General features: G+C 37.4%; 1 protein-coding gene across 3 annotated transcripts in view; it reads right to left on the bottom strand.

Moving 5' to 3' along the window:
* Positions 1 to 5,414: 5,414 nt before the first annotated feature.
* Positions 5,415 to 25,225, bottom strand: part of kiz (kizuna centrosomal protein) — a 30,964-nt gene continuing 11,153 nt past the window's right edge. The window contains exons 8-15 of one of the 3 annotated variants that reach the window (XM_028000849.1): positions 24,961 to 25,125; positions 23,783 to 23,987; positions 21,667 to 21,823; positions 19,968 to 20,030; positions 17,498 to 17,587; positions 17,238 to 17,307; positions 10,139 to 10,179; positions 5,415 to 9,569 (exon numbers count right to left, since the gene is read on the bottom strand). In XM_028000849.1, coding sequence (XP_027856650.1) covers positions 9,466 to 9,569; positions 10,139 to 10,179; positions 17,238 to 17,307; positions 17,498 to 17,587; positions 19,968 to 20,030; positions 21,667 to 21,823; positions 23,783 to 23,987; positions 24,961 to 25,125 — 895 coding nt within the window. In that variant the 3' untranslated portion in view covers positions 5,415 to 9,465. Of the gene's footprint in view, positions 9,570 to 10,138; positions 10,180 to 17,237; positions 17,308 to 17,497; positions 17,588 to 18,825; positions 19,895 to 19,967; positions 20,031 to 21,666; positions 21,824 to 23,782; positions 23,988 to 24,960; positions 25,126 to 25,225 lie in introns of those variants that run through there. The other 2 variants (XM_028000850.1, XM_028000852.1) reach the window with 2 other exon arrangements.

Genomic DNA, 25,225 nt, shown 5'->3' with positions numbered 1-25,225 from the left:
GCGTTACTCTTTGTGCATCTGTCACATAAATACTCATAAAACTATTGATGACAATGGTTATATAATGTCACATTGGGATTGCAAACAGTATTATTAAGATAAGTCATTTAAAGCAGCAATAACAGTTATAAAAAAGGGACAACATTTTGACTAAATACTATGTGTGGTAAAAAAAAAAAAAGAAAATCAGAAACACTCACACAGATTAACTTATGTGATTAACAAAAATGTACTTATGTATTTTTCTTTGTAAAGCCTTTGTAAAAAGGAATACATTGTATGCCTTTCTAAGTGGTTACCCTAAGAGATTAATACACATATTTAACTAAACGTCAAGTAAAGTCAAGTTTACTTGTGTAGTACATGTCAATGTCAAGGCAGTTCAAAGTGCTATCATGAAAACATCATACAGCCATCAATTATGAAACAAGAAATAAACATTTAAATTTGTCAAATGTCATCAAAATCATCAAGCAAATACACATCAAATACATTGATCAATTTTCCACTTATTATGGCACTATTCATCAAAGGCATCTCACAACATTTGGGTTTTAAGCCTTGATTTAAAGGAAATGTGTTCTGCAGTTTTCTGGAAGTTTGTCCCAGATTTGCGATGCATAGAAGCTCAATGCTACTGTTTTACAGTTTCGATTAAATTAGATACATGGCAGATGTTCATAATCACCACCATACCAACTTTGTGCTCCACCAAGCAAAATCAAGCATACTTCCAGAACTATGAGAAAGGCATCTGCTGGTGAAAGACAAATGCAACAAACATTCTGTTTCAGATTAGAAAATAAACTAGAAAAGAGAAAATAAATCAGCTAATTTTTTATCACACACTAAAGTTGCAGATTTATAATTAATAATAAATTATAATAATTTACAATTATTATAAAATATTTTAATAACTTATAATAATTATTATACTAATTTGAACAGCCTCTATGCCATGAGACACAGATATGGATACATTATGTAGGATTGAACAGTATTGTAGCTTCGTAATCTAAAGATGAAAGCCCAATAAACACGTGACATCGATCTGCAAAGACATTGGAGGCAGACATAGATGGAAACAACACTGTTTTTGTTAGTTCTCCTCCCAGAAGCATTATCATAATAAGATCTTTAGTGGTCTGTGCTGAACAGATTTTCACTTGGCCCTTTGTGTCAAAGATCCTCACCTGGTCCTTGTAGTCGGGGCAGAAGGGAGCAAACCTTTCTGCCCCGACGATGGAGGCAGCCTTCCTCTGTGACACATGCTCTTATTCAGACCTCATTCATGTGCAAATCATCCTTGGACCCATTGTTCACCTGCTGTGCACTCAAATATGTGCTAAAGTAGTGCTAAATTTAACGGTAGGTAGGACTGAAAAACACATTCTGTGCTGTCACAACTATGACAGTATCAGATTTAACATGTATTTGTGTTTGTTCAGAGTGTGAAAGTTTAATTACATGCTCTTCGCTGGAACAAAAGCCAACATGAAGATGTTTTTTTTAACAGCTTCATTATGAAATAAGATTAAAAGGGAATATAAATCCACAAAATCAGGTAGTGTAGTGTGATTTAGCCAACTAAAGTTATGTTAATATCCCAACTAATCTGACAATTTCTGAGAAATCAATCAGAAAGATGAAATCTTTAAATTTCTATTGAGGTGTTTTTCTTTGGGACAACAATGAGAGCAGTAGCTTCTGTTCTTTCAGTATCATCTAAAGGTATTTATACTTCAACTATTATAAGCATAATAATGAAAAGTAACAAAATAATTATTTATAATTATTTATTTTTAATACTGACTAACTAACTGAGATCAACTGACAAACATTTATCCAAGACACCAATAGTTTTACATGACAAACTACAGCTAAAAGAGGAACATCATATGCCCAGAAAATTAAATAAAATATAACAAATATTAAATCCTGAAGATTGATCAGTCTCTCAAAAGTTTAACAATATGGGTTTTGTATCTTAATTTATATTCTAATTTCTATTTCAATTATTCAGGACAAAGAAAACTGCAACAGAACTCTCAGAAAAAGAAGTTTCAAAGCCACTGACATTCATCAGCTTTAAGCTTCAAAACCAAGACAATACAACAGAGCCAGATGAAAAATCTAGGCCCAAAATTCATTTTGATACTAGCAGGCTCTCAGTTCTGGAGCAGGTTGTTAGATTCTTCACCTTGAACTGAATCCAGGTTGGATTTGAAAGAAAATGTTCTTAAATAAATTTTAAGTGGAGCTAATTGCATATCAAGGCAGATGGAAGATTTTTAACTTGCACGAGTTTCATGAAAATAAAGAAAACCCATTGAATTAGAAGTTGTGTCCAAACTTTTGGTCTGTACTATATATATAGTATATATATATATATATAGTACATATATATATATATATATATACATATATATATATATTCATATATATATATATGTATATATATATATATCTTATTTTAATATATATATAATACCAAAATAAATTAATAGATAAACTAAGTCATTGCATGTATTTTGTCTGAAACTGTCTATGTGTTACGGTGCTGAACTGACTGTCAATGAATCCACCAATTGAGCAGAGCAGAGAACTGTCCTTGGTGCTGAAACGTTCAAATACAACCTATTTTCTTTATGTTCTTCTCGACAACCTTGTGTGATAAAGTGGCTTCTTTATATATTTATTCACTTTAGTATACTCACGAGATAAACATCTACAACCATACATTCCCAAATCCCAGCAGCTGTAAAAATGTATAACCATCACTGTATCCAACAAACTCACTCTCAATTAGTTGTTCAAGAAGTCTCATGCAAGTGTTCTATGAGAATTATTGTATGTATTGGATTCTATAAATGGTCATATGTTTTAATCTTTAACATAACATTTACATTTTTAAACCTTGTACAAACTTTAAAAGAACCTATTGACGAATATGTAGCAGAGCATGAAACATCATAAACAAAAGACTTGGATGCATAGCTTAAATGAGCTTTCTAACCTGAATAAACTGTTTCTCTTCTCTTCTCTTCTTCAAACATTCAAGGACATAAATCAGAATAGCGTAGACAAACATTTTTACCAAACAGAGTTGATCGGGGGTAAAGGATTGTTTAACTAGGTTTAATGGTGTCTGATCTCTTAAAAAAACACACACACAGGCTTGTATAATCAAACGCAAAAGCTTTTGTCTCTTTAACACACATACCAAAGAAGATGCAGAAGAGGCCGCATCAGAATGAATGAATATTTAATTGAGGTCTATTGAGGCAGAAGATCAAAATGACCTTGCTTTAAATGATTATTCAGAGCAAAGTAAGAGTAGGGTAGTGTGGAGAATGAAAGCCACACACTGAAGAGCCATTTTGCAACGCTGCTCAACAATCAAACATGGAGATCTGGAGTACAGGACACAATTTCTCCAACTGCGGTGCACCATAATGCAGCCACAAGATATGTTGTATTTTGAATAATGGACTTGAGTGCAATCAGAAGTCTGTGCATCTCAACATATCACAGTATTTCTTCCTTTCATGCCATATACTTGTGGGTAAAATGAGGCTGAATAAACTGGAATGGGAAAGCCATTCTTTCCCATTTTCTATCTGCTGTTTGGTAGCAGGCTTTCTATGTTTGGTTCTTCTTTTAAATCAGCTCTGAGATATTACTTGATTGTCAAGCAGGAATGAGGCTGCTTCTGTAGACATGTACATCTAATGAAACCACATTATATCAGACCATGACCTATGTCAATCAGGAGAGCTTCTTTGTGTATCACAAGTGTGTCACTCCATTTACTGAAAGCCTTGTATTTACTCAACATACAACTGATAGATGATATTGTAAGGCTCAACTACTTTGATTGACTGCAACTATAAAGTGGCATTGGAATTTGAAAAAGTGAGCTTCAGCAGTGAGTTTCTTCTCATCTACAGCATTCTATGAAGGAATAAACATTCTATAAGAGCTAAAGAGAAAAAAATAGTTGATTTACAGTGAAGAAGGCTCAAGAAGCATTTTCATTTAGCTTTTCATGTTCAAAATAACAACCGTGCCTTGTTTTTTAATATCGAGTAGCTGGTTACACAGTGAAGAAAATGCATCTGACTGTTAAGTACAAGAGCTGGATCTTGATTTGATTCATTCAGAGCTGCTTGTGAAAGTATTTAACTCTCATTAACTTTTTGTCAAACTACAACCACAAAATGTATTTAATTGGGACTTGTAATGTACCGTCACAGTTATGTGTACAGGAAATGTCTCACTGCCTTCTTGAATATACAACAAGAGAAAAAGTGTGACATAACTGCTAGCCAATAAAGACATGACCGGTTACCTAAACTCAGGAGCTTGAAAAGGAGAGAAATAATTAAAACAAAGAGCCAAAGGGCCAATTGCAACACTGGTGGAACTGCAGAGATCCACATTTCAGGTGGAAGAACCTGTTGACAGGACAGCCTTTAGTTCTGACTCAACATTTATGCTCTCAAAGCGGGGGACATAAGTGTATTTACATATTTTCCAGACATTGTGCCATTCTATAGCAAAATCAAGTAACTATGTTATCTTCAGCATCATAGACTTATCGGACACCTTGAAATTGGCCTCTGTGCTACTAACCTTTCTGACACAGCCCCTTCAACACATCACTGCAACTATGCTTGTGGTGCCTTTTATGATTGCTCTTAGGAGTGCTTAGGAGTGAATTACTTCTGGACTTAGTAGTAATTCATATAAGCTCAGCAGACACAAAGACTGGAGTCTGCAGTTCAAAGGAGGAACTTTGATAAGAGAATGACATTCTAACATGATAGAAAGCTAAAAAAAAAGTTGATTTTACATATAGCAAGTGGAAAGAAGGAAGACAGAAGTGTACAACAGGCCATGTAGGGACAGAACAACAATGGAGAAGAAACTGATTTTTTTTCACCAGAATGAAAAAAGTGGTCAAAAACTAGCACTGCAACTAATTCTGAAACATGGTGGCAGCTTTATCATGCTTTTATTTAGTAGGGACGGAGAAGCTGGCGAGAGTTAATTGGAAGAAAACCTAAAGCTGCCAGAAATCTGAGACTGAGGTGGAGGTTCACATTCCAGCAGGTGAATGATTCCTAAACCTACAGCCAGAGCTACAATGGGCTGTTTTAGATTAAAGCACATCATGTGTTACAGCGGCCTAGTTAAAGTCCAAACCAAAATCAAACTGTGACAAAAGAATGCCTTTTACTGATGTTCTCTATCGAGTGAGAGCTTGATCTATTTAACAAGAATGGACAACAATTTTATGTCTAGATGTGTAAAGCTTGTAGAGATGAATCCAGGAAGACTTGTGACAGTAGTTGTAGCAAAAGGTGGCCCTGTAAGGTATTAAACAATAACCAGAGTAAATATATACACTGGACTTTTAAAGTTTTTATTTGTAAAAATAAAAAAATATCCTTCCACTTTACAATTATGAAATACTTTGTTAATTACATTAAATCACTCCCAAAAAACAGACAAAATGTATTTGGACACAATGAAAAGAAACTTTTACTAGCAAGATCAGCTTTTCATCACACTTACACAGGAAGCATTTACTTCAAATTGCAGAGTTCTAACAAAGAAATTAGATATGATGAGCTGACCACTTCTCATAATTGGCTTTAATCTGAAATGTCATGGAAATTGAGATGCTCATTTCAGCCATGTTGAATTAGTCTAGGAAATTGTTTCATTTAATAAAGACAAAAAATACATCTACAACTCAAGAGTCCTCAGGAAAACTACTATACTAGTTCTTTACTATAATTATTTTTATAATGAGGTTAAAATCAGTAAATAATTATCACATACATGCATATCCACATAACCTATTAGGTAAAATAGATGGATCTGAATGAAAAGTAACAAAAAGCTCAAATGCTAAAAATGCACCTCAAAGCTACGTAGAACCAGCAGTAGGAAAATTATTAATTTAGCTGAATGAATGAAGAAAACATTTTAAATTTACATTTTTATTTTAGATTTCAACTCATGTTGAAAAAAATGCTGTATGGCCTTTTTAACTAACAATTAAAAATGCAATAAAACTGAATTAAAAGTGCTAACTTAAAGACTAGGTAAAACACTGACAAAGCAAATTTTACAGTTAACCTGAAACCAATAACAGTTAATTTTCCTGCTTTTCTTGTAAAAATACTTTTCAAACTTAACAAGAATTACTAAATTTAGCAAAACCTACAAGAAGCAACAACAGCCACATACATTCTTTAGTTTTCACCTTCCCCACCTACAGTCAATCATTCTTTTTAAGGATAATACAAAATTAAAAGTTACCAATCTGTCCATATGTCATAATATTACATGTTAACATTTCAATTTTTAAGAGGATACTAAAATATTTATATAAAGAAAACATTTTCTGGTTCCCACATATAACAGTAGGTGTAGCTATACCATCAAACAGCTTCAGATTTACACAATATTGCCTTATTTTATTTTCCCTAGTGATACATGTTTCCTTTATCAATGGTAATGTGGAAGGCTATGTTAAAGACATTGTCCCAAAGTGAGGAAATAACTGAACAGGTCTTTTAACCTTTAAAAAAAGGTTTTTGGACCATTATGTGAATATATTTGTATTTCTCTCTGAGGCAATAATTCAAATCCTAAAAAACTAACATTTGTGTGAGGATTTGAATTATTGCCTCAGAGAGAAAGGTTAAAAGACCTGTAATTAGAATTTGTAAGTAGCGAATTGCCCTTGTTTCTGTTTACATATTTTAGCAAAGTCTCCAAAGATACAAATCACACATTTTTACATGCACACATTTCTCCAATGTGTAGACACAGCTCTTATTCACAATTTACTTTATGTGCATGAACCCAGAAACAACTGATTAGGGTACTTCATTGGTTACAAGAAAGATTAACTCATTCAAAACATATTTCCTTGCTCTCCACCTTATTAGTTTCAAAAAGCATATGTACATATCTATAAAAAATATAGTTTTTAAAATTCTGGCACTCATAAAAATAAACAATTTTTATCAAAACATTTCTGACTTAAAGAAAACACAGTGTACCGTGCTAATCAGTTACTGTATGCTCATCATAGGCATGAATGTTGGATCTATTTGGCTTTTAAGGTTGCTTTTCAATAATATATATATTTTTTTTCATTTTGGAACGATTTATGTAGCCTTCAACTTCAATTTCAACGTTGGGACAAAATTTCTCAAATCCACAGTCAAAATTTTTTATGCATGCTTGAATATATAATTCCTGAAAAACAAATAACGTTTTGTTCTCACCAATGAACTTCTTGCATTTTTCTGACTGGATATTTCAACATTATTCCTATTTAAAAGAACATAGCCCACCTAAATTGGTTTAAAAGGCTTTTAGATTTAGTACTTTGATTTTTTTTTTTTTGATTGATTTGTAGTCAGGGTTATTGCACAAACTATTTTCAGTCTGCTTTACTCATTCCAACACCAGTTTATCTGTTTGTTTGGGATCACTGCACTGCTACAACAACCAATTTTATCCAAGTTTTTCTATCCAGCTGCTAGCTTAAGAGCATTTTGATCACTTTTTTTCCCTACATCTTATTTGATGGTGGCAGCTTGAGTTGTATGAATTAAACATGGACAGAAGTGGGTGTTCCAATGGAAGAATGATCTCAAATATTAATCAAAACTGATTTAGTCTTTTTTAAAGCAACATTAAGCTTCTCGTTTGGCCTCAACCTGAACAAGACTTACATGTATGAACTATGCTTTGAAGCCAGGTATGTGCCTGAACAAGAATCAGTTTTAATGGGCTATACTTTTCATAATTATGAAAGTAGGCAAACATCCAGTCAGAATGATCCCAGAAGTTCTCTGATCACTATGAAAAGTGTGTGTCTCTATGTAACTTGCCCAGAAGCATTTAACAAAACGTGAGTGGGGTGTTTGCATATAGTTGAGCTTGTCTTTATGATTTTGATCCAAGTTTTAGGTAAAATTCCAAATAAACTCAAGCCTGTGCATCAAATTGATAGTTTTAAAATTAACTGAAGGAATATTAAGTTATATTATTGCACCTTGTAAAAGGATAGTTCGAATCATTTAAGGTCCCAAGTTAAAGGTATTAATGGCAACAATGAATGTATGTAAACCTCAGAGAGGCAATGTAGGCAAAAATATCAATGAAAAACATGAGCTGCTTTGATAAAACCAAACAAGTATAAGAGACGAGCTTCATCCATTGACAACCTGAGTCTGAAATCCCATTTGTAACTGCAACACGTACTTACGCCAATAACAGAGTGAAAGAAATGATATGAATAGCATCCCAATTGTCTCAGTGGCACAGACTCAAAGAAGATCTTCATAAAAAATATTCCTGTTAGTACACATTAGTACAATATAACTCCACTTTCACCATGAGCCATCAGTCGCACACAAGTATCTGTTGACATGCTCCTTAACTGGATATTATGTTAGGGAACCTTTTAGCAAACTGTAAATTGCTCTGCCCCATTCCCTTTCCTGTGCTGGGTCAGGGCCGACTGAAGCCATTATTGGTAATGAATGTGGAGTCCTACTTTGAAAGGTTCAGGCATATAAAGTCACCAAAAGCTGACTAATGGAATCCTGCTGACACTATGTGCCAGGGGGCTTTTACCACATCTCAGCTTGGAAATTTTACGCGGCAGAAATAATGAACTATAAATGTAAACCTTGGAATGTAGCCTCCCACACAGTTAATAATAGACACAGGATGTTCAATGTGCGGGAAAATCCTAAATTACAGAAGACTATTTTGCAATATGAGCATAATTTCAGCTACTCATGAGTCATTAGTACACTAAAAGAGAGAGATTTTAACCATATCTTTGTACTTTCAGTTCACAAATCTGTTCCAGCCCTAAGAAAATGTTTAGAGCATTTGTTGGGGTCTCTAAATGTTCTGAGTTTGCTAGTGCTGCCACACTTTGTGCCCTGAGAGATGAGCCTCTTCAGCGGGTTCACGGGTCACACCGGAGCGAGCAGAGTGGCCATTGTGCTTTGTCGTTTCACAGGTGACTCACATCACTACACTCCAGCTTGCTGCAAGTAGAGCACTCTGAGATGCTTGCAGCATTCGAAATGCAGGATTTTCAGTCCAGTGCAAACAAATCGCTTTAAAAGATCAGTTTAATCTATTTCGAGCTGTTATTATGAGCCGGGAGAGTTGTTCAGATAAAGAGACTGAAGCGGGGTTAACATCAGAGCGTTGGACAACTCTTCACATACTTTATCCAGCGTGAGAGCTGTCAACTTTATTATTTGTTTTTACAATATGCTGTGCATGTGATTTAGAATGCAGACCAATAAAAGTATGGTCAGGGGGTGAATAACTAAGAGCCGATCTGCCACATGTCTATTGAGACAGTGTATTATGTCTCACACTGATATAATACGGAGCATTGCAGAAATATCAATGATAAAAGTCATCGGTGCCATCACTGTTTGCGCTGAAAGTTGGAGGACGTAGGGCTGCTTCAATCTCGAAGTCGCTGTCATCAGATTCCTGCCAAAAGTCTTTACAAAACACAAAATCACATAATTAAAGCAAAACCTCCTGCAAAAACAACAAAGACAATATGAAGAGTAGGATATGTAGGATTGCAGAAAAAATAAAAAGCAGTTTCACTTTTAAGATAAAGATAATAAAGAGCAGAGAACACTTTTGGTGGTGTTTTGGCAGAAACACCTTTATTTTTACCCATCTGTTAAACTAAAGAGCCAAAAACGTTCTCCCCTATTAGTAGTAACAAAGTAAAAAATGATAAAAAAAAGTTTCATAATATACATATATAAAAAATAGAGGCAGAATCTTCCCCCAAATAGGTCGTTTTAGTTGTTTATCATCTGAATTAGTGGCTTCAAAAGAAGCTTTCAGCGAACTAGATTTGGCTTCAAGATTTTTTTTTTTTTTTCTTCAAAAGACTCAGCTGCAATCACAGAAAATTTTAATCAAACGGTTGAGAGTTTTTGGTGAAGCTCCAATTTTACAATAATTTCCACTATGCTAACAGGCAATTTTTTTCATGGCGGTCTGTTTGGTGTAATTAACATATATTACGTTAGACACCAGCGTCTACACTCACCTTTTGTTTGCAAAGCAGAATAAACCTTTGAGCTTCCTTTCCTGGAAATACAGAGTTAGTTAGTAGACAGGTAAAAGTTTTATTTATTTATTTTTTTCACACAAAAAATGCAAATATAAAACTTACACCAAAATCCATAATTGTGCAAATAGTACATTAAAAAGTATACTGCAAGTTTATACTTCAAATATAAAATGTGTAATATAAAATCACTCAGAATCTTGGAGAATAAAGAGACACAAATCAATACACAGAAGGGAATAAGGTTTAGCTATACTCAGACACTAAAGCAGGAGGAAGTTTGTTGACGGCAAAAAGCTTCCACAAGGCCCTCTGTATTCAAAAATGGCCCAAAGACCGGGTTGCCAGGTTCCCATAGCTCCGGTGATATCGCTATGTAAATGTGTGACCTCCGAAAAGGCTTTGATCTACCTCGATGCATATGCAATAAGGCCACCCCCTCCACTTTTAAAGGCGTCCTCTTTAATTTACATCATGACAGAGCCTATTCAAAACCCTACAACATATCCCCATCGTCTCCCAGGTTAGCGTACACATCCATATGGCTTTTCCGTCAACTATTTCACACACGTGCTGATGCTTTTCTTGAAGAAAGTAAGAAATAATGCAGTTTGTTTTGCTGCACTACAAAAAAAGAGCTGTGTTACGATTTCTTCCAACTGCATCACTACAGACCCATGACCTCTTTGACTGTCGTCCTTTCAATCACCCTCATCTCCTCAGTTAAATCTTGGCACATATGACTGAACGAGCATGAGGAGTAAATTACCTTGGCTGTGTTCCAGTTGTTCATGCTTAAAACTATACATTGGTGCTTTGCAAGACTTGAGAGGAAAGGAGAGAATACGATGAACCTCCCTGTCCAAACTGGAAGATTGCTTTTGTTTTAGAAACTATATATCATGGAGCAAAAACAATCATCACAATATAATCTGTAAATTCATATGATAATAGTGCTTCCTAATAAATGAATAGTTCATAAATTTGTTCAGATAATACATTGAAGCATACAAAAAAATGTGAAAGTTTAAAAATAGATAATTAGCAAACTAGCAAAAGCAATGGGTAAAATGTCCGCAATGGGTTATGACAGAAATTTTGAAAATGAAAAATGTTCAGCACAAATATTTAACAATTCCTAAATGTAGTAGTGTTAGTAGAATATTTGACATATTTCCTGTTCTGCTCTTGATAGAGTGACACAAGTCTAACAAGCTGATATTAGATGGTTTAGCTGGAGCATCTGCTCAGTTAGCCAATTTGCAGTCAACTAGGTTGTAGACATGTCGCTCGTACCTTGCTGTCATTAGCAAGCTAACACTATAAAGATTTTCAGATTTTTGTAGCTGCAAATTTTTAAAAGGTTGGTACTTGAACACACACACGAATAGTCTTTCATTTGAGTAAATAAACTTAAAAATGGTTACGCAACAGGTTTTGCGACTTTGCTACATCATAAAAATAATGAGTTCCTGCAAAGTAGGAGAAACTCTCACAATAGTAGTGTTCATGTTTTTACGCTGAACAACAGATAAGTTCAAACAGTAACGCTTAACAAAAACACCAATGGAAGTATAGTAATTTAAAGCTGCGGTATAGAGGATCCAAAGCGGGCCACGATGCAGCAAAAACACAGCAATAATCGGTGAAATTACTTCCTCTTCTCTGCCGCAGTAATAGCCGTTTCACAGAGCAAATTGCGCATTTCTTTTCTCGAACTTCCCCCCACAGAACGGGAACGGCCCATCAACAATTCCACTTCAGTGAGGTGCAGTATTGATTTTAAGACAAAATCATTACCACAATGAACAGAGCCTGGATCTGACCCCACAGACCTGAACATTCAGTCTCCACAAACATTTATCACAGTACATCTTTTCCCGAATTTCCCTTAAATGAGGCAGTTATCTGAATATGTAAGAACTGGCTGGCATGTATTTCACAGGCCAGAAAGACAGAGGTGAACATTATGCGTGAAATGATGCAAATTACGGTTGTAATGTATTTTCCCCCTATTGTTGTATCTGTTCACTTTATGTGGGATTTGCAATTGTTTCATGTTCTTGTTTATCTCTGAATATAACAGTTGTTCCCAATAATCTTTAATACCAAACTGACCCCACAGACATTGTTTTTCCTAATCTTGAGGAAACATATTTTTAGTTCTCACTTTGATTTAGGGTAATTGATGTTTTACTAGTAGGCATGGGTCCATTACCAGTATATGGTAAAACAAGGTTTTAAAGTTATTTTTGTCAATTTTCTGTCAAACCTTTCCAAACTTTCAAAGTCCCTTTTAAAGAGATGCCAGAGAATTAATTGTTAGTGAAAGAAACAATGCTACTTTAAGAATATTATAGCAACTTACAACTCTCTAAGCAAATTCTGACCTATTTCTCAATTTGGGATCCATTTCTCATTTGATCTAGCATTTGCAAGCAGCATCAGAAGCCACTTAAGAAACTACTCAATTATATTAATAATGACAAATTACAACAAAAGTGTTCAGACTAATGCACATAACAGTGTAATGTTTAAACAAATGCAAAAGCAATTTGTGTATGAGGTGAGTTAATATCTATACTCAAATACACAACCATAAAATCTTTAACTGCAAATCGAGCAAATTCATAAGACTACTGTCCAAGAGTCACAAAGATGCATTTTTCATTTTAACCAGGAGTCTCACCAGGAAAAGCAGGACTGTCAAGGAAAATAATGCTTACCAAGCATTTATTACTGCCTTGCCGACAGCTACAACCTGCTTTTATTTATCCCTTTTTTTTTTTTTTTTAAGCCCCTGTCGCCCACGCACAAATGCTAATAGCACAATAGCACTTTTTGCTCGGCTGTGCTTGTCTAAAGGTAAAGGGTGACCCATCACCTCATCATTCCCATCAACTCCTACTCCCATCCCAGCTATGACCCTGCAAAAACATTGTTTAGGCTCCGCTTAGATGTGCTCTAACGGGCCTGAATGGTAGCAGGATGTAGCCCCTCAGTGGGGGCAAACAGTGACAGGCGCCTGTGAGTGCAGCATGAGTGGGTGCTCTCCAACGTGTGAGTGCTCTCTGCTGGCAGCGAGCAAGTACTGCAGCTCAACGTGAGAGGTATCTGGGCCACTGATTTCAACACAACACGCTCTCCCAGTGACTGGTGGCGGTCTAGTGGAGACTGTCGGTGTAAAGGCAGGATGAAGGGCAGCGCATTCATGGCGCTTCTGTTGCTTTATAGCCCAGACAAGGGGTGGCAGAAATTGATTGGCTGTTTCTGCGGTTACACTTTAGAAAAGAGCATCTTTTATTACAGCCTATTACACCAGCCCTTTCATTATAGTATATTTTGTGCTTTTGGGGGCTTGTTTCTTCCAAGGTCTGAACTCACCGATATGAATATTCAGAAATATTCAAAAACAGAAAGTGTCAAAAATAGAATTGCATGTTTTATAATCGCACAAGATGCTAAATCCTAAAAAGCAAGTGTAATACAGTGACCTCCACTGGTCAGACTTTCTAAATGCTGCCTTTCTTAGTTATTTTAGGGAGAAAGGGTTAATGGTTATCAGGTGTGAGTGATATCAGATTTCTTTGAGGTCTGACCTGTCAATTCCAAATGTAACACCAATCCTGAATTAAATTATGGTGCAATGTTTTGGATACATGTATTAGTCTAACTGTTTTATATATATCCATCCATCCATCCATTTTCTGTTCACCCTTGTCCCTAATGGGGTCGGGAGGGTTGCTGGTGCCTATCTCCAGCTAAGTTCCAGGCGAGAGGCGGGGTACACCCCGGACAGGTCGCCAGTCTGTCGCAGGGCAACACAGAGACATACAGGACAAACAACCATTCACACACACACTCACACCTAGGGAGAATTTAGAGAAACCAATTGACCTGACAGTCATGTTTTTGGACTGTGGGAGGAAGCCGGAGTACCCGGAGAGAACCCACGCATGCACAGGGAGAACATGCAAACTCCATGCAGAAAGACCCCGGCCGGGAATCGAACCCAGGACCTTCTTGCTGCAAGGCAACAGTGCTACCAACTGCGCCACTGTGCAGCCCTGTGTTTTATATATATACATTTATTTTTTTTTAACCAGATTATCTCCAATATTGTAAAAAAAAATGTTTGTTACATGCTTCAAAGATCCTTATCATTGGTTATTGTGTTAAAAGTTCTTAGTTTATATATAATCAATGAAAACAAAATTAAAAAATGATTTTTGAGATTCTAATCTGCTAATCGAAGAAAATAAGGAGAAAATTGGCCCATTCTGATCTCAGTTCAGGTGATTGTGGTTGAAAGTGGCAAATCCAACAATGTTTAGTGTAAAAAGCAGAAAACAATTAGTAATTTCTTTATTTTTCTATGAAGTGTTCTTCCATAATGAAACATTCAGAGAAGAAAAGAAAAATAATCCTTCTGATGTGCTACATTGCTATTCTCTTTTTTTTGTTTGACTTAGCTCACTGTTGGATTTTGTAGCAGAAAGACCACTCCATCCCCACTCCTGTTCTCGTTTTTATTTTTCCTCCTTTTCCCTCCCCTCTCTCAGCTCACGTCCCCCTCCAGCCCTCCATCTGTCTTTTAGGTGAAGCGTCAATGCTGCAAACGCAGCCCCCACCTCACACGAGGCAGAGGGGAGGGGTCTGAAAGGAGACAGATAGAGCTTCTGATTTTGACACATAGTGATTTGAGGTCGAATGCTTGAGCACATCCTGTTGTCCAAACCAAAGCTGTAAACCACTAATGGTTGAGTCAAGGTTTTTGTCAAGCAGGCTCTAGGCACGGCACTTATTATCCCGTTGGACGGCTGCGCCCTTTTGTTTTGTCCGTCTGCACGTGCGTTGAGGATGTTTTTTGGGGGATTTTTTTCCGGGTGGAAAAGGGTGGGTGGGTTAAAATGGTAAGTTAAAAACCTGAACTGAAAAATAAGAAGGGAGTGGCATCTAAAAATGCCTGCAGAAGAGAAAAGCAAGATTATTCCCTCCACAAGAGGAAGCAACGGCATGCACTCGCATACAAAGGGGAACAAGTGGTCTTTACATGGAGTGCAGCTGCTTATTAAGACTCACTCCTTCGTGCATTATTCTTTTCATCCCCACTCAACCACAAAGTGATTTGACTGCAAAAGATTTACAATGGGGGAAAAAAAAATCTGTAATAAATGTTGCAGATCAGCCGCCTCCCTGCAAGTTATAACACAATAAACAGAACAGTTCATAAAAGTATCAGAATGAAAAACGCTGTGTGGGAGAAAGCAAAGCAGAGGGGGAAAAAAAGAATATGAAAGACTCCAAATCTCTCCAACTCCATAATAGAGAAATGAGCGCATATAAATGTGTTAAGAGTATCTCCTTGCATCTTGTATAGACTGCATGTTTTTAATCTGTAAAGCTTATTAAGGCCGAGTCATTACTATGCAAAGCAGCACCCAGAGCTTTTCTCTCGCTTTTCAGCCGGGAGCAGTGTTTGGCCAATAGCACTGGCCCCCCGCCTCTCATTCTGCATTCATAACATGCAACATTTGCACAATGTATCTCTCAAAGGCCCTGAATAGAAGGCCTTAATACTCATGTAAACAACTGCAAACCAATTACTTAATGAATCGAGCCCACACATAATGAGGAGCTTCACAAAGGGCTATAAATGCATTTTTGTACCAAAGCCTCTGCTTTAAACTACAATCCCTCTGCTGTAGTCCCAGGCTTAACAGGCAAATCATAATTATTGTCTAAGACAACAGAGACGGAGCCATTTTTGTATATTTCGAGTCCAGCTCCGTCCTCCTTTTGAAGTCACTCATGAGCTCGCTGACAAAATAAAGCAAATAATTAACAAGCGGGATGGAGAGGAGGGAGAGGAAAACACGGGATGACAGAGAGGAAAAGGCAAAGAGGGATGAGGAAGGGGCAAGAAAGACGGAGAGAAGGAGAAAAGCTGCAGTGTTGTGCTTCTGTTGAAGTGCGAGGCTTCCAGACCACTTGTGGGAGCAATAAACTGCAAAAGTAGCTGCGGTAAGGGGAATGCTTAAATCAGAGCACAGCGGAAAAATTAGAGATATCTGTGCTACGACAAGGCGAAGATTAAGATGTCGCTCTCCCAACTGAGAGGAGATTACAGTGTTAGACATGCCTAACTACCCATTTGTCCTATTTTACTTACACACATACCTTATGTCTCATCGTTGCATTTGGGATGTCCGCATTTAGCCCAGCAAATTTTGTTTAATCACACACTTTGCGGATTCCACATGCACATCCCTGACTGTGAGGCAGACACCACCTGAGAAGGGCTTTTTTTTTTTGCCCAAAATTGGCTCATGTTTATTAAATACGTTGGTCAGTGGAGCTGGCAGGGGCAAGAGTGAGGAGGACCACAATAGAGCCAGGCCATTAGACCCTTCCATGGACTAATAGGCAGACTGGAGCGCTTGTTTGACAGGGAGATACAGACTTCAGCCCTCGTGTCAGCATGTTGCCCAGTAATCACATGAAATCAGAGAAGATTATTCCTCATAACGTTTACCCAGCCATTACTAAAGCCCAAATGGGTCTGTGGTGAAGAGGCGCTCTGAGGACCTAAAAAGCGATTGCAGATTTGATGAAGTTGTGTTGATATTCAAATGTAACCGAGACGGTGTGAGCTTCTGCCGAGCCAGTTATCATTAGACGGTAAATAATGTTTGGAGGGTGACAAATGAGAGGACATTTGTCCTTATCGACTCTCGAGTCCCCTTCTTCTGAAACAGTTTTCGGTGATTCTGTTCTTGACATGATCTGTTTGCATTCTGACAACAAGGCTGAAAACAGTAGTGTTATGGCTCCAATTTATTTTTCCAGGCAGCTGATTTGCTTTTGAATCCTGGAACTCTGGTTGAACCTGGCTAACAGTGAGTAAGAGGGGCTTTAGGGGCCTTTTGTCTTTGTAAGCGAGTTAATGGGTGGTGCCCCCTTGATCTTATGGAAATGAACAGGGAATTATGAGAGCTGCCATGCAAATGTACATCAACCACTTTGGTGTCTGGTGGCCCATTTCCTGTGGCCCGTTGAATAACAACAATGTTCTTACCGAGGGTAAGGGTCTTGATGTGAGGAGCGTTTGGCCCTCCCCAGGTCCTCTTCATGGCCATGATTTATTCCTTAAAAGAGCAAACAAGCCCAGATAAAACCATTTGATTCCTGATTGATCTCATCACAGGCTAATTCACCATCCATACGTGAATTCATACTTATAAGGAAGCTCAAAACTAGTCTTGGGCTCCCTTAATATGTACAAATGAGTAAACAAAAGACGTAAAGATTTTAAATGATCAATTTCCAGTCGCTCACCCGAAAAGCTGCTTTCCTCCTCCTCCTCTTCAGAACTCGGCAGTCTTTTCTGCATGGCTGACTGTTTAAGTAACTTGTATGCTTTTGTCTCTGCTCAGGGGGGCACACACACAGACACAAACACATACAACGTCACGGTCAAATATTAGTTTAAAAGGCCGGATTTTCTGACTTCCACAGGTTTTAGTGTTTGATGAGGCAACATGCTGAATTTTATTTTTTGGTTCGCTGCTGAACTGGAAGTGACATACCAGTGACTGTGAAACAATAACTTGGGAAACAATATCTAAGGGGAAGACATGGTGTTTATTGGGGAGAAAAAAAAGACAAATTTGTCATAAACATCAATGTATTTTAATTGGATTTTTAGATGATGGACCATCAAAAAGTAGAGCAGAATTGTGATTCCAGTCTCCCCTGTCACATGTGGATTAAATCCAAAGTTGTCTACCATCTGCATATCGGTTTATGACCGTTAAAACGCTGTGAGCTAGATAGGAAGATGGAAACTGATAAGTGTAAAAGCACTTTGTGTCTTCAGAATGACTAGAATAGATCTAGAGAAGTTCATACCATTTACAGTTTAAAGAATATTAATCACTTGAGTGATTTGGTGTTTCTGACACTGGCTAGGAGAAAAAAACAAGCCAATCAGGCACAGCAAACAAACAGAAAAGGTGCTCTGGTCAAATCAGGCCAAAATGTCTCGGTAGTGGCAGCATAATGCTATGTGGAGACTTCTCTTCGGCAGGGGCAGGGAAGTTGGTCAGACTTGACGAGTCGGATTAAGATGAATATGGGGAAATCCTAAAAGCTGGAAAAGACTTGAAACTCTGCTTCATGTGTGTGATTGCTTATGTTATCACTTTTAATTATTTTATTCTTTTAGTCTTATTTCATATCTTAATCATATCTTAGAGATACTATTTATAAAAGCTCATCTAGGGACAAGTCCTGCAAATTAACGTATGCTATAAGCGCCATGATACAGGCATGTTCAGTTTCTTTATTGTGTGTCTGTCCTTGTCAAATAAACTTAATTAATAAATAAATAAAACTTGGCCAGAACTTTAATTTCCAACAGGACATCGACCCTCAACAAACAGCCAGAGCTGCAATGGAATGATTTAGATCAAAGCATATTGGTGTGTTAGAATGACCTAGTTAAAGTACAGACTTAAATACAATTGAGAATATTGGCTTGGAAATGTTCACAGACACTCTCCATCTAATCTGATGTAGCCTGAGTTATTTTGCATAAAAGATAAGATTTATTTGTCATTGTCATCAACAGATTACAACGAGATTGAGATTTGCTCGACTCGAGTTAAGATGCAGGTTATGTGTATATACGTAATATACAAAGATAAACAAATGAATGAGGGGCAGAAATCTGAAGATGAGCAAAGCTGATAGAGAAATGTTTGAAAAGATAATTCTAAATGCATGCCAATTTTTAACATTTTAGTTTGTATAAAATTAGGAAGTCCACATGTCATAACTTCTTTACTACACAATTATGTAGTACATTGTGTTGGGGTACCACATAAACCTCCAGTAAAATATATTTCAGTTTGAGCGTCTAAAATGATAAAAAGTGAGAAACTTTCTACTCCGACACTTTTTTAGGGGGTGTGAATACTTTTACCTAACTAGTTTTAAAAGCAATTATTCAGTTGGTAAATTTCTTTTTTTGCTGAAAGCGTTGACACAGGATAGCAATCTCCCAGAGCTCTTTACACAGCCTCTGTTTCTACATCTACCCACTAATGCTACAGGCACACATCTCTGAGCAATTACTCTCAGTTCCAAGGTCATGGTATTTGATTGCGACACTGATGTTGCTCAGGAAAGCAAAATCTTTTCCTTGCAAAATCTTTAGTAATGTTTTTTTCTTTTTTTTTTTAAGCTGGTTATAGCTCTTTTGATTAGATGTACAATATCAAACTGGACTCATTTTGCAGGCTGTGCCCCTTAGGGATGCGGAGGCATGAAAAGCCCAGTTGGAAATCGGACAGCCACGGGTAATGTGGGAATGGCTTTACATTTCAGAGGTGAGCTGAGGGATGGGCACACCAACTGCTTCCAGGATGCCGTCACATCTAGTACTTTTTCAAGTCCAGCCCTGCCAGAGCATTGTTTAGAAGATAATGAGAACCGATGACAGATCTTCTGCGCTCCCTACACTGGCGCCCTGACAATTAAAGCAAACCGCATTATGCCGGGCCAGCGAATTATAAGTCCTGCCAGAATTCGTCGGACCAGGCTGGAAACACTGCTAGTGTTTTCTTGGGAGATAATTAGAGAGAACTAGCATGGCTCTTCAGGTGGGACTTTGACCCTGGGTTCACCTTGATCATCCAGCCTCAACCATTGTGTAAAGGAGCCCATTATTCACTGCAGTGGGAAGAAAAACAAACCACAACATAAGGACAGTGTGAATGCTGAGGCACCAGCAATGCCTTATTACCTCTAATAGGACCACTTTCCACCAGGCTTTTGTCCTGGCTGTCCTCTTCAGTGCTTTGTAGTTCTGTAAGAAAGAAAAGCACACACTGAGAAGCATCGCGAGGGAGAAAGTGAGTCTTGGACAGAAATTGGTAAGGGGGTCCTTCTTTATATCTGAATGAAAGACTGCATAAAAACTGGCAAAGTAAATAACATGTTCTGTGCAAACATGTTTTCCACAAAAGAACATACATGTTTGTCTGCATAAAAGACTCAAAAAGCAAAAGTAAAATAGCAATGAATAGCATTTACATCTATGAAGATGAACAAAGAAACTGTCTGTAGAACCAGAATTGAGCAATTTCCAGCTTGATTGGCCTTGACCAGTGGTCGGCTGCTCGTAAACTCAAAAATCCAATCCTTTTTCCGGTGAATGCATTATACACGAGTGCTTCCACATCATGCTAACGATAACACTCTTCAGTGTGGATGCTGTTACTCAGAGAAAGGTTCTTAACAGTCGCTGTTCGGCAGCATCACTGAAGTCAGAAAAATCCGACGTATTTAAAAGGAAACTATTTTCTATGACATGTCAAATTATGTCTGAGGTTTGTGGAGGCTGTGACATGGCAAGAGAAAGCAAGACTTTCAGCAGATAACAGAAAGGCTGAAGAAAGCAGAACACTGCTCCATTTTATTTTAAGCTTTTAACCTCCATCTGTAATGGAAAATCCTGGATTCCAAACATGATAGATATAGAAAAAGAGAAAAAAAAGTTTTTCAACAGTTAACAGGAAGGATGAACCAAGGACAGCAACATTGCTCTATTTGATCTCTTTAAACTTTAGTCTCAATTGTCACTGTATATGCTGGATTGGAAAATTATATTGAAAAAGCCTTTCAAAATCAGTCAGTAAAAGTAACACAGACTGTTAAGAATCAGCATAAGTTGAAGTCAGCTAAAAACACTGTAATAATCTTACCTTACTAAATGGTAACTACCTGGTAAAATAAAATAATAATAAAAAAATAAAATTAATATTTATTGTGAAGTAATGGCTTTTGCAAGTTAAGATGTGTATTTCTGCTGTCAAGTCAATTTTTCCACTTAATTCCAATAAATAATATTTTTGAAAATATGATTAAATGCATTTTTGTCTGCTGTTTACAGGATAAGTGCAGTGAAGAAGGCTATTAGATAATGTGTGACTATTTTTCTACTGATTGCATGCGACACGTATTGCAAGAAAAACTTGGATCATTTTTTAAAATAATGATATCATCTCTTTTTTATTATCCTCATAGAAATTACAAAATATAGTCAGAAAATCTTTAGTCTATATTGTCTATTTATAAATAAATTTGAAAGAAAATACCCTCTAACAGACCAAGTGGGACATTTCCTCTGCTTCTGTTATCAATAACTGATGACCGCTTACTGTGGGAAGGTTGAAAAATATATATTTTTTCTTTACTTTTATTTGTTAGTTTCTAGAGAGAAATTTGTGGAAAAGAAGACACAGACAGTTCACAGTGTCATAAGAAGCAGAGCTCAATTCTCGGTTCAATTGGTGTAACCTAGAGATTTGATTGCATGCTAGGACGTATTAAAATGAATTAAAAGCTCAGATTTGTTTGTACCAAGTGTATCATTTTTTGCATACAACTTTATTAGAGCTCTCACTGTAAGCATGATGTGCAATATAAATATCTGCAGTTACCTTGGATGTTTTGCGGGCATACCGATCGGGAGGGCTCCACGTCTGCGACGGCCAAGGCGGAGGAATTATTGCACAAAGAAGAAGAGTCACTCTCATCTTCTGCCGAGGGGCCCTCATCACTGGACCGGGAGAGAAGTGCCCTCAGAAACACTTTGGCCTGCGCACAGCACAAATTAAAACCACCTTCTTAATTGTTCTCATTTTGTGAAGGAAGCGTCAAATTGAACTTTGGCCATGGCTGCTCACGCCGAGGTGCAGCCATAATGTGTGTTCGTACACCAACATCCAATAACCTTAAAGTCCCTCACTCGTTTAACAAAACAAAAAGATAATTTTTCACGCCGTTGCGCCTGCTCTCCCCTTCAATCACTTTAGCTTTTCTCATTCCCTCTCTTCTCATCCATGAGATTAGAGAACTTTCTAAAGAATGCAATCACCCTGCCGTTAATGTGCAACACGTTTCAGATATCTTTCCTCTTGGCTGAGAGGATCGAGACAAACTACTCTCTTCCCGCCTCTTCAGCTCATTTTTATCTCTGTGGTGATGAGGATACACAATTAAGAGAAGCTGTTCAGGGAGATGCCACACACAGATTTCCTTTCTCCACACCCAAATCAAATCCTGCCATCATGATCTCTCTTTTGTGATCAAAGGCTTCCTCTCAGCCTTGGACAGCCATTTGGAACTTTAAATGAACGCTAATATGAAGGGGATGATCAGGGGGATTTTGACAGTGACAAAATTTAAGTGCATTGTAATTCGTTATCAGGTGGTCACAGAAAAGATCAACAATGCGAACGATTTAATGTTTTTTCAGAGGAGAAAAAGATACAAACACATGCCGATCTGACTTTCCCGCAAAAGAAACCGTCTTAATTCTTGTCCCTAAAATTCCTTTTTTTTAGATGTAGTCAAATGTACCGTGAGTTGAGGGCTTTCGCTCATCTACTGCATTTTAAATATCAATGAATGCAACTGTTAGCACTTGAATATTCAAAGGGCCACTTTGAGTGTGTGCATGCGAGCTGCATGCTCCCATTTGTTAGAGTAGCCAGGCTGCGTGGCGGGACGTGAATGGAAATGTCTGTCTGAGCCCATGTGCAGAGTGAGCGGTTGTACGGGAAGACAGAGGGACATTAAGGGAGAGATGGGGTGGAGTGGAGGACAGGAGGGAGGAATAGATGGAGCGAGACTCAAAGCAATAAAGGAAGAGAAAGATTTCACTCAGCCTCTTTCTGATGCACTTGGATACAATGATGTAGATGGATGTACCCCTCTTTCTTTTGTGAGTTCATATTTTCAAGAGGCTCTACAGCCTTCCTCTTTGCCTCTTTCATTGAGTCGGGTGTACTGCAGCAACAAATTGAAGCCACAATAATCCCAGTAATATGAGTCAAAACAAATGAGCAAAACACAAGGGTCCATAGCTGGACATTAATTGTAAATAATCTCTTGTTGATTATGAAAGTTTTCACACTCTTTGAAACCTTTCCGTATTTGCACAGCAAACTAATGAAGGAAGGTGCTCCACAAATGAGACCAAACATTAATATTTTTGTGGAAAAGCAAGAATGGAGGTAGCAACATGCTGTAACAGATTACATGTTTTATAATTTTAATTTTTTTAAGTGTCGTTTTTCTTTCCATGTTACAATCTTGAACTATTTTACATTAGTCTATCACAAAAGTTAATTCTAAAATACATTGAAACCAGTGGTTTTAATGTGACAAAATGTGAAAGCATAGTATGAACACGTCTGCAACATGAGTGTGAGTAAAATGTCAAACAATAAAAAAGAAGAGAAAGTTTTTAAAGAGCAGACTTTTTAAAAACTGATTCAGCTGATGAGTAAAACCTTAATTAAAAGCAAGCATTGTCTTAATAGTGAACCATTTGAGAGTGATTTGTAATTACTGCTGTGTGAAAAGGCCTTCCATTAAAGAATCTCATGAGCAGGAAAACCAAACCTTTTTTCCAAGGGCAAGCAAAACAAAAAAGAAACAGAAGTATAATAACAAGCCATGTCCGCTTGTTAAAAATGGGTGGATGTGTTATTACTGCATGACTCTCTGTGTGCCCTATAAGAGAGTGTGTGCGCGCGTCTTTGACGCTACCTGCTGGCTGTAGTCGGCATCACGCTCCAGCAGAAGCGGCGTAAACAGTTGGACCAGGCGCTCAGTGCTGAGGACACGGCTCTCCTTGAGCACAAGGGCGTGCTTGAACCAGCGATCCCACAGCCGAGCCGCATTGGGAGGGAGGCTGGTGCTGTAGTTGAGGTGGGGGTAGGGCAGCAAGAAAAATGAACAAAAAAGGTGCCTTCTTTAGAAAAAAATGTAAACGAAGATTAAAATGAGCATAAATAGTCATAAATGTGAGCAAGTTTGACTAGAGCAAAATATATTACATTTGATAGGTTAATGTTTTGAAGATGTTTTGTGGAAAGGATTGTTTTCTATAACATAATGTCTATAAACAATGTCAGAACTATAGATTATTGATTAATTTCCAGTTAACACTGAATAGACACAGATACCAATATGACCTCAGGCAGAAAAACAGGCTAGTAGGTCAAGGTCAACCAATTGGCATCTCCAGAGAACGACGCTGCTGGATGTGTCTCTTAGAATTGGAGTATATAATAGAAAAGGTCTCAGTGAAATCAATAGGCTAGTGAAGCAGAACATAGATTTGGCTCAGACTATAACTGCGCATTATCCAAAAGTACTGGAAGTCGCAGATAGGGCATTTTAATTTACTCATGACATTCACCCATGCTGTGTGAGGTGACACCAAAGATGACCTTTCAGGTTTGTGAACAAGGGAGACCGATCAAACTGTAACATGCGATATCTCAGAAACTGCCTTAGAGAGAAATAAAATAAAAGTAAAAAGAACATACAGCGAACTTTCAGTCTGTAAAGCAGATTTCACCTCTGCTGTGACTGAATGCTTTTAGTAAAGAAAACTATTGAACTCCAGCTATTATAGCAATAATGATTTGGGTGTCTGTTTTAAAGCTATTATAAACCAGAAAACCTTTGTCTATTTCATTTTTAAAAAAACAAAATTAATTTTATTAATATAAGTTAGTCAAAATTTTAGCTAGTAAGCTAAGAGATTGAAAACAGTTTTGCACAATTGACATTGTAAATGCATGATTCAAACAATAACAAAAATGCATTATTGAGACAAATAATTAAGCACAACTACAACAATTAACAAAATTCAAACAGAAATACCATTTATCACTTTTGAGGTACCATGATAATAAAAAACACTCACTGACCCTTACCTTATTTCATTAGGCTCAGTGTTAGACTGATGCGCTCTCACCAGCTTCTGTGGTAGCACGCAGCCCTTCTCCGTGCTCCATGACAACCTCCGAAGCTCATGAAGGACGACAGTTCCACATGCTTCAAGGTCCTCGTCAATCAAGCCCGCTCCATCGTCACAAAGGCTGCCCAATATATAGAAAGCGGTCAGCTATTGCCATGGAGCCCTGAGGTGAGCCCCAGGCGAGCATTGCAGAGAACGCATCGAAGACAAACAAACATCCT

The sequence above is a fragment of the Xiphophorus couchianus genome, chromosome 19, assembly GCF_001444195.1.
Source record: "Xiphophorus couchianus chromosome 19, X_couchianus-1.0, whole genome shotgun sequence".
NCBI classification, from domain to species: domain Eukaryota; kingdom Metazoa; phylum Chordata; class Actinopteri; order Cyprinodontiformes; family Poeciliidae; genus Xiphophorus; species Xiphophorus couchianus.
The sequence above is the reverse complement of the archived record's forward strand: the minus strand, read 5'-3'. Positions and strand labels throughout refer to the sequence as shown.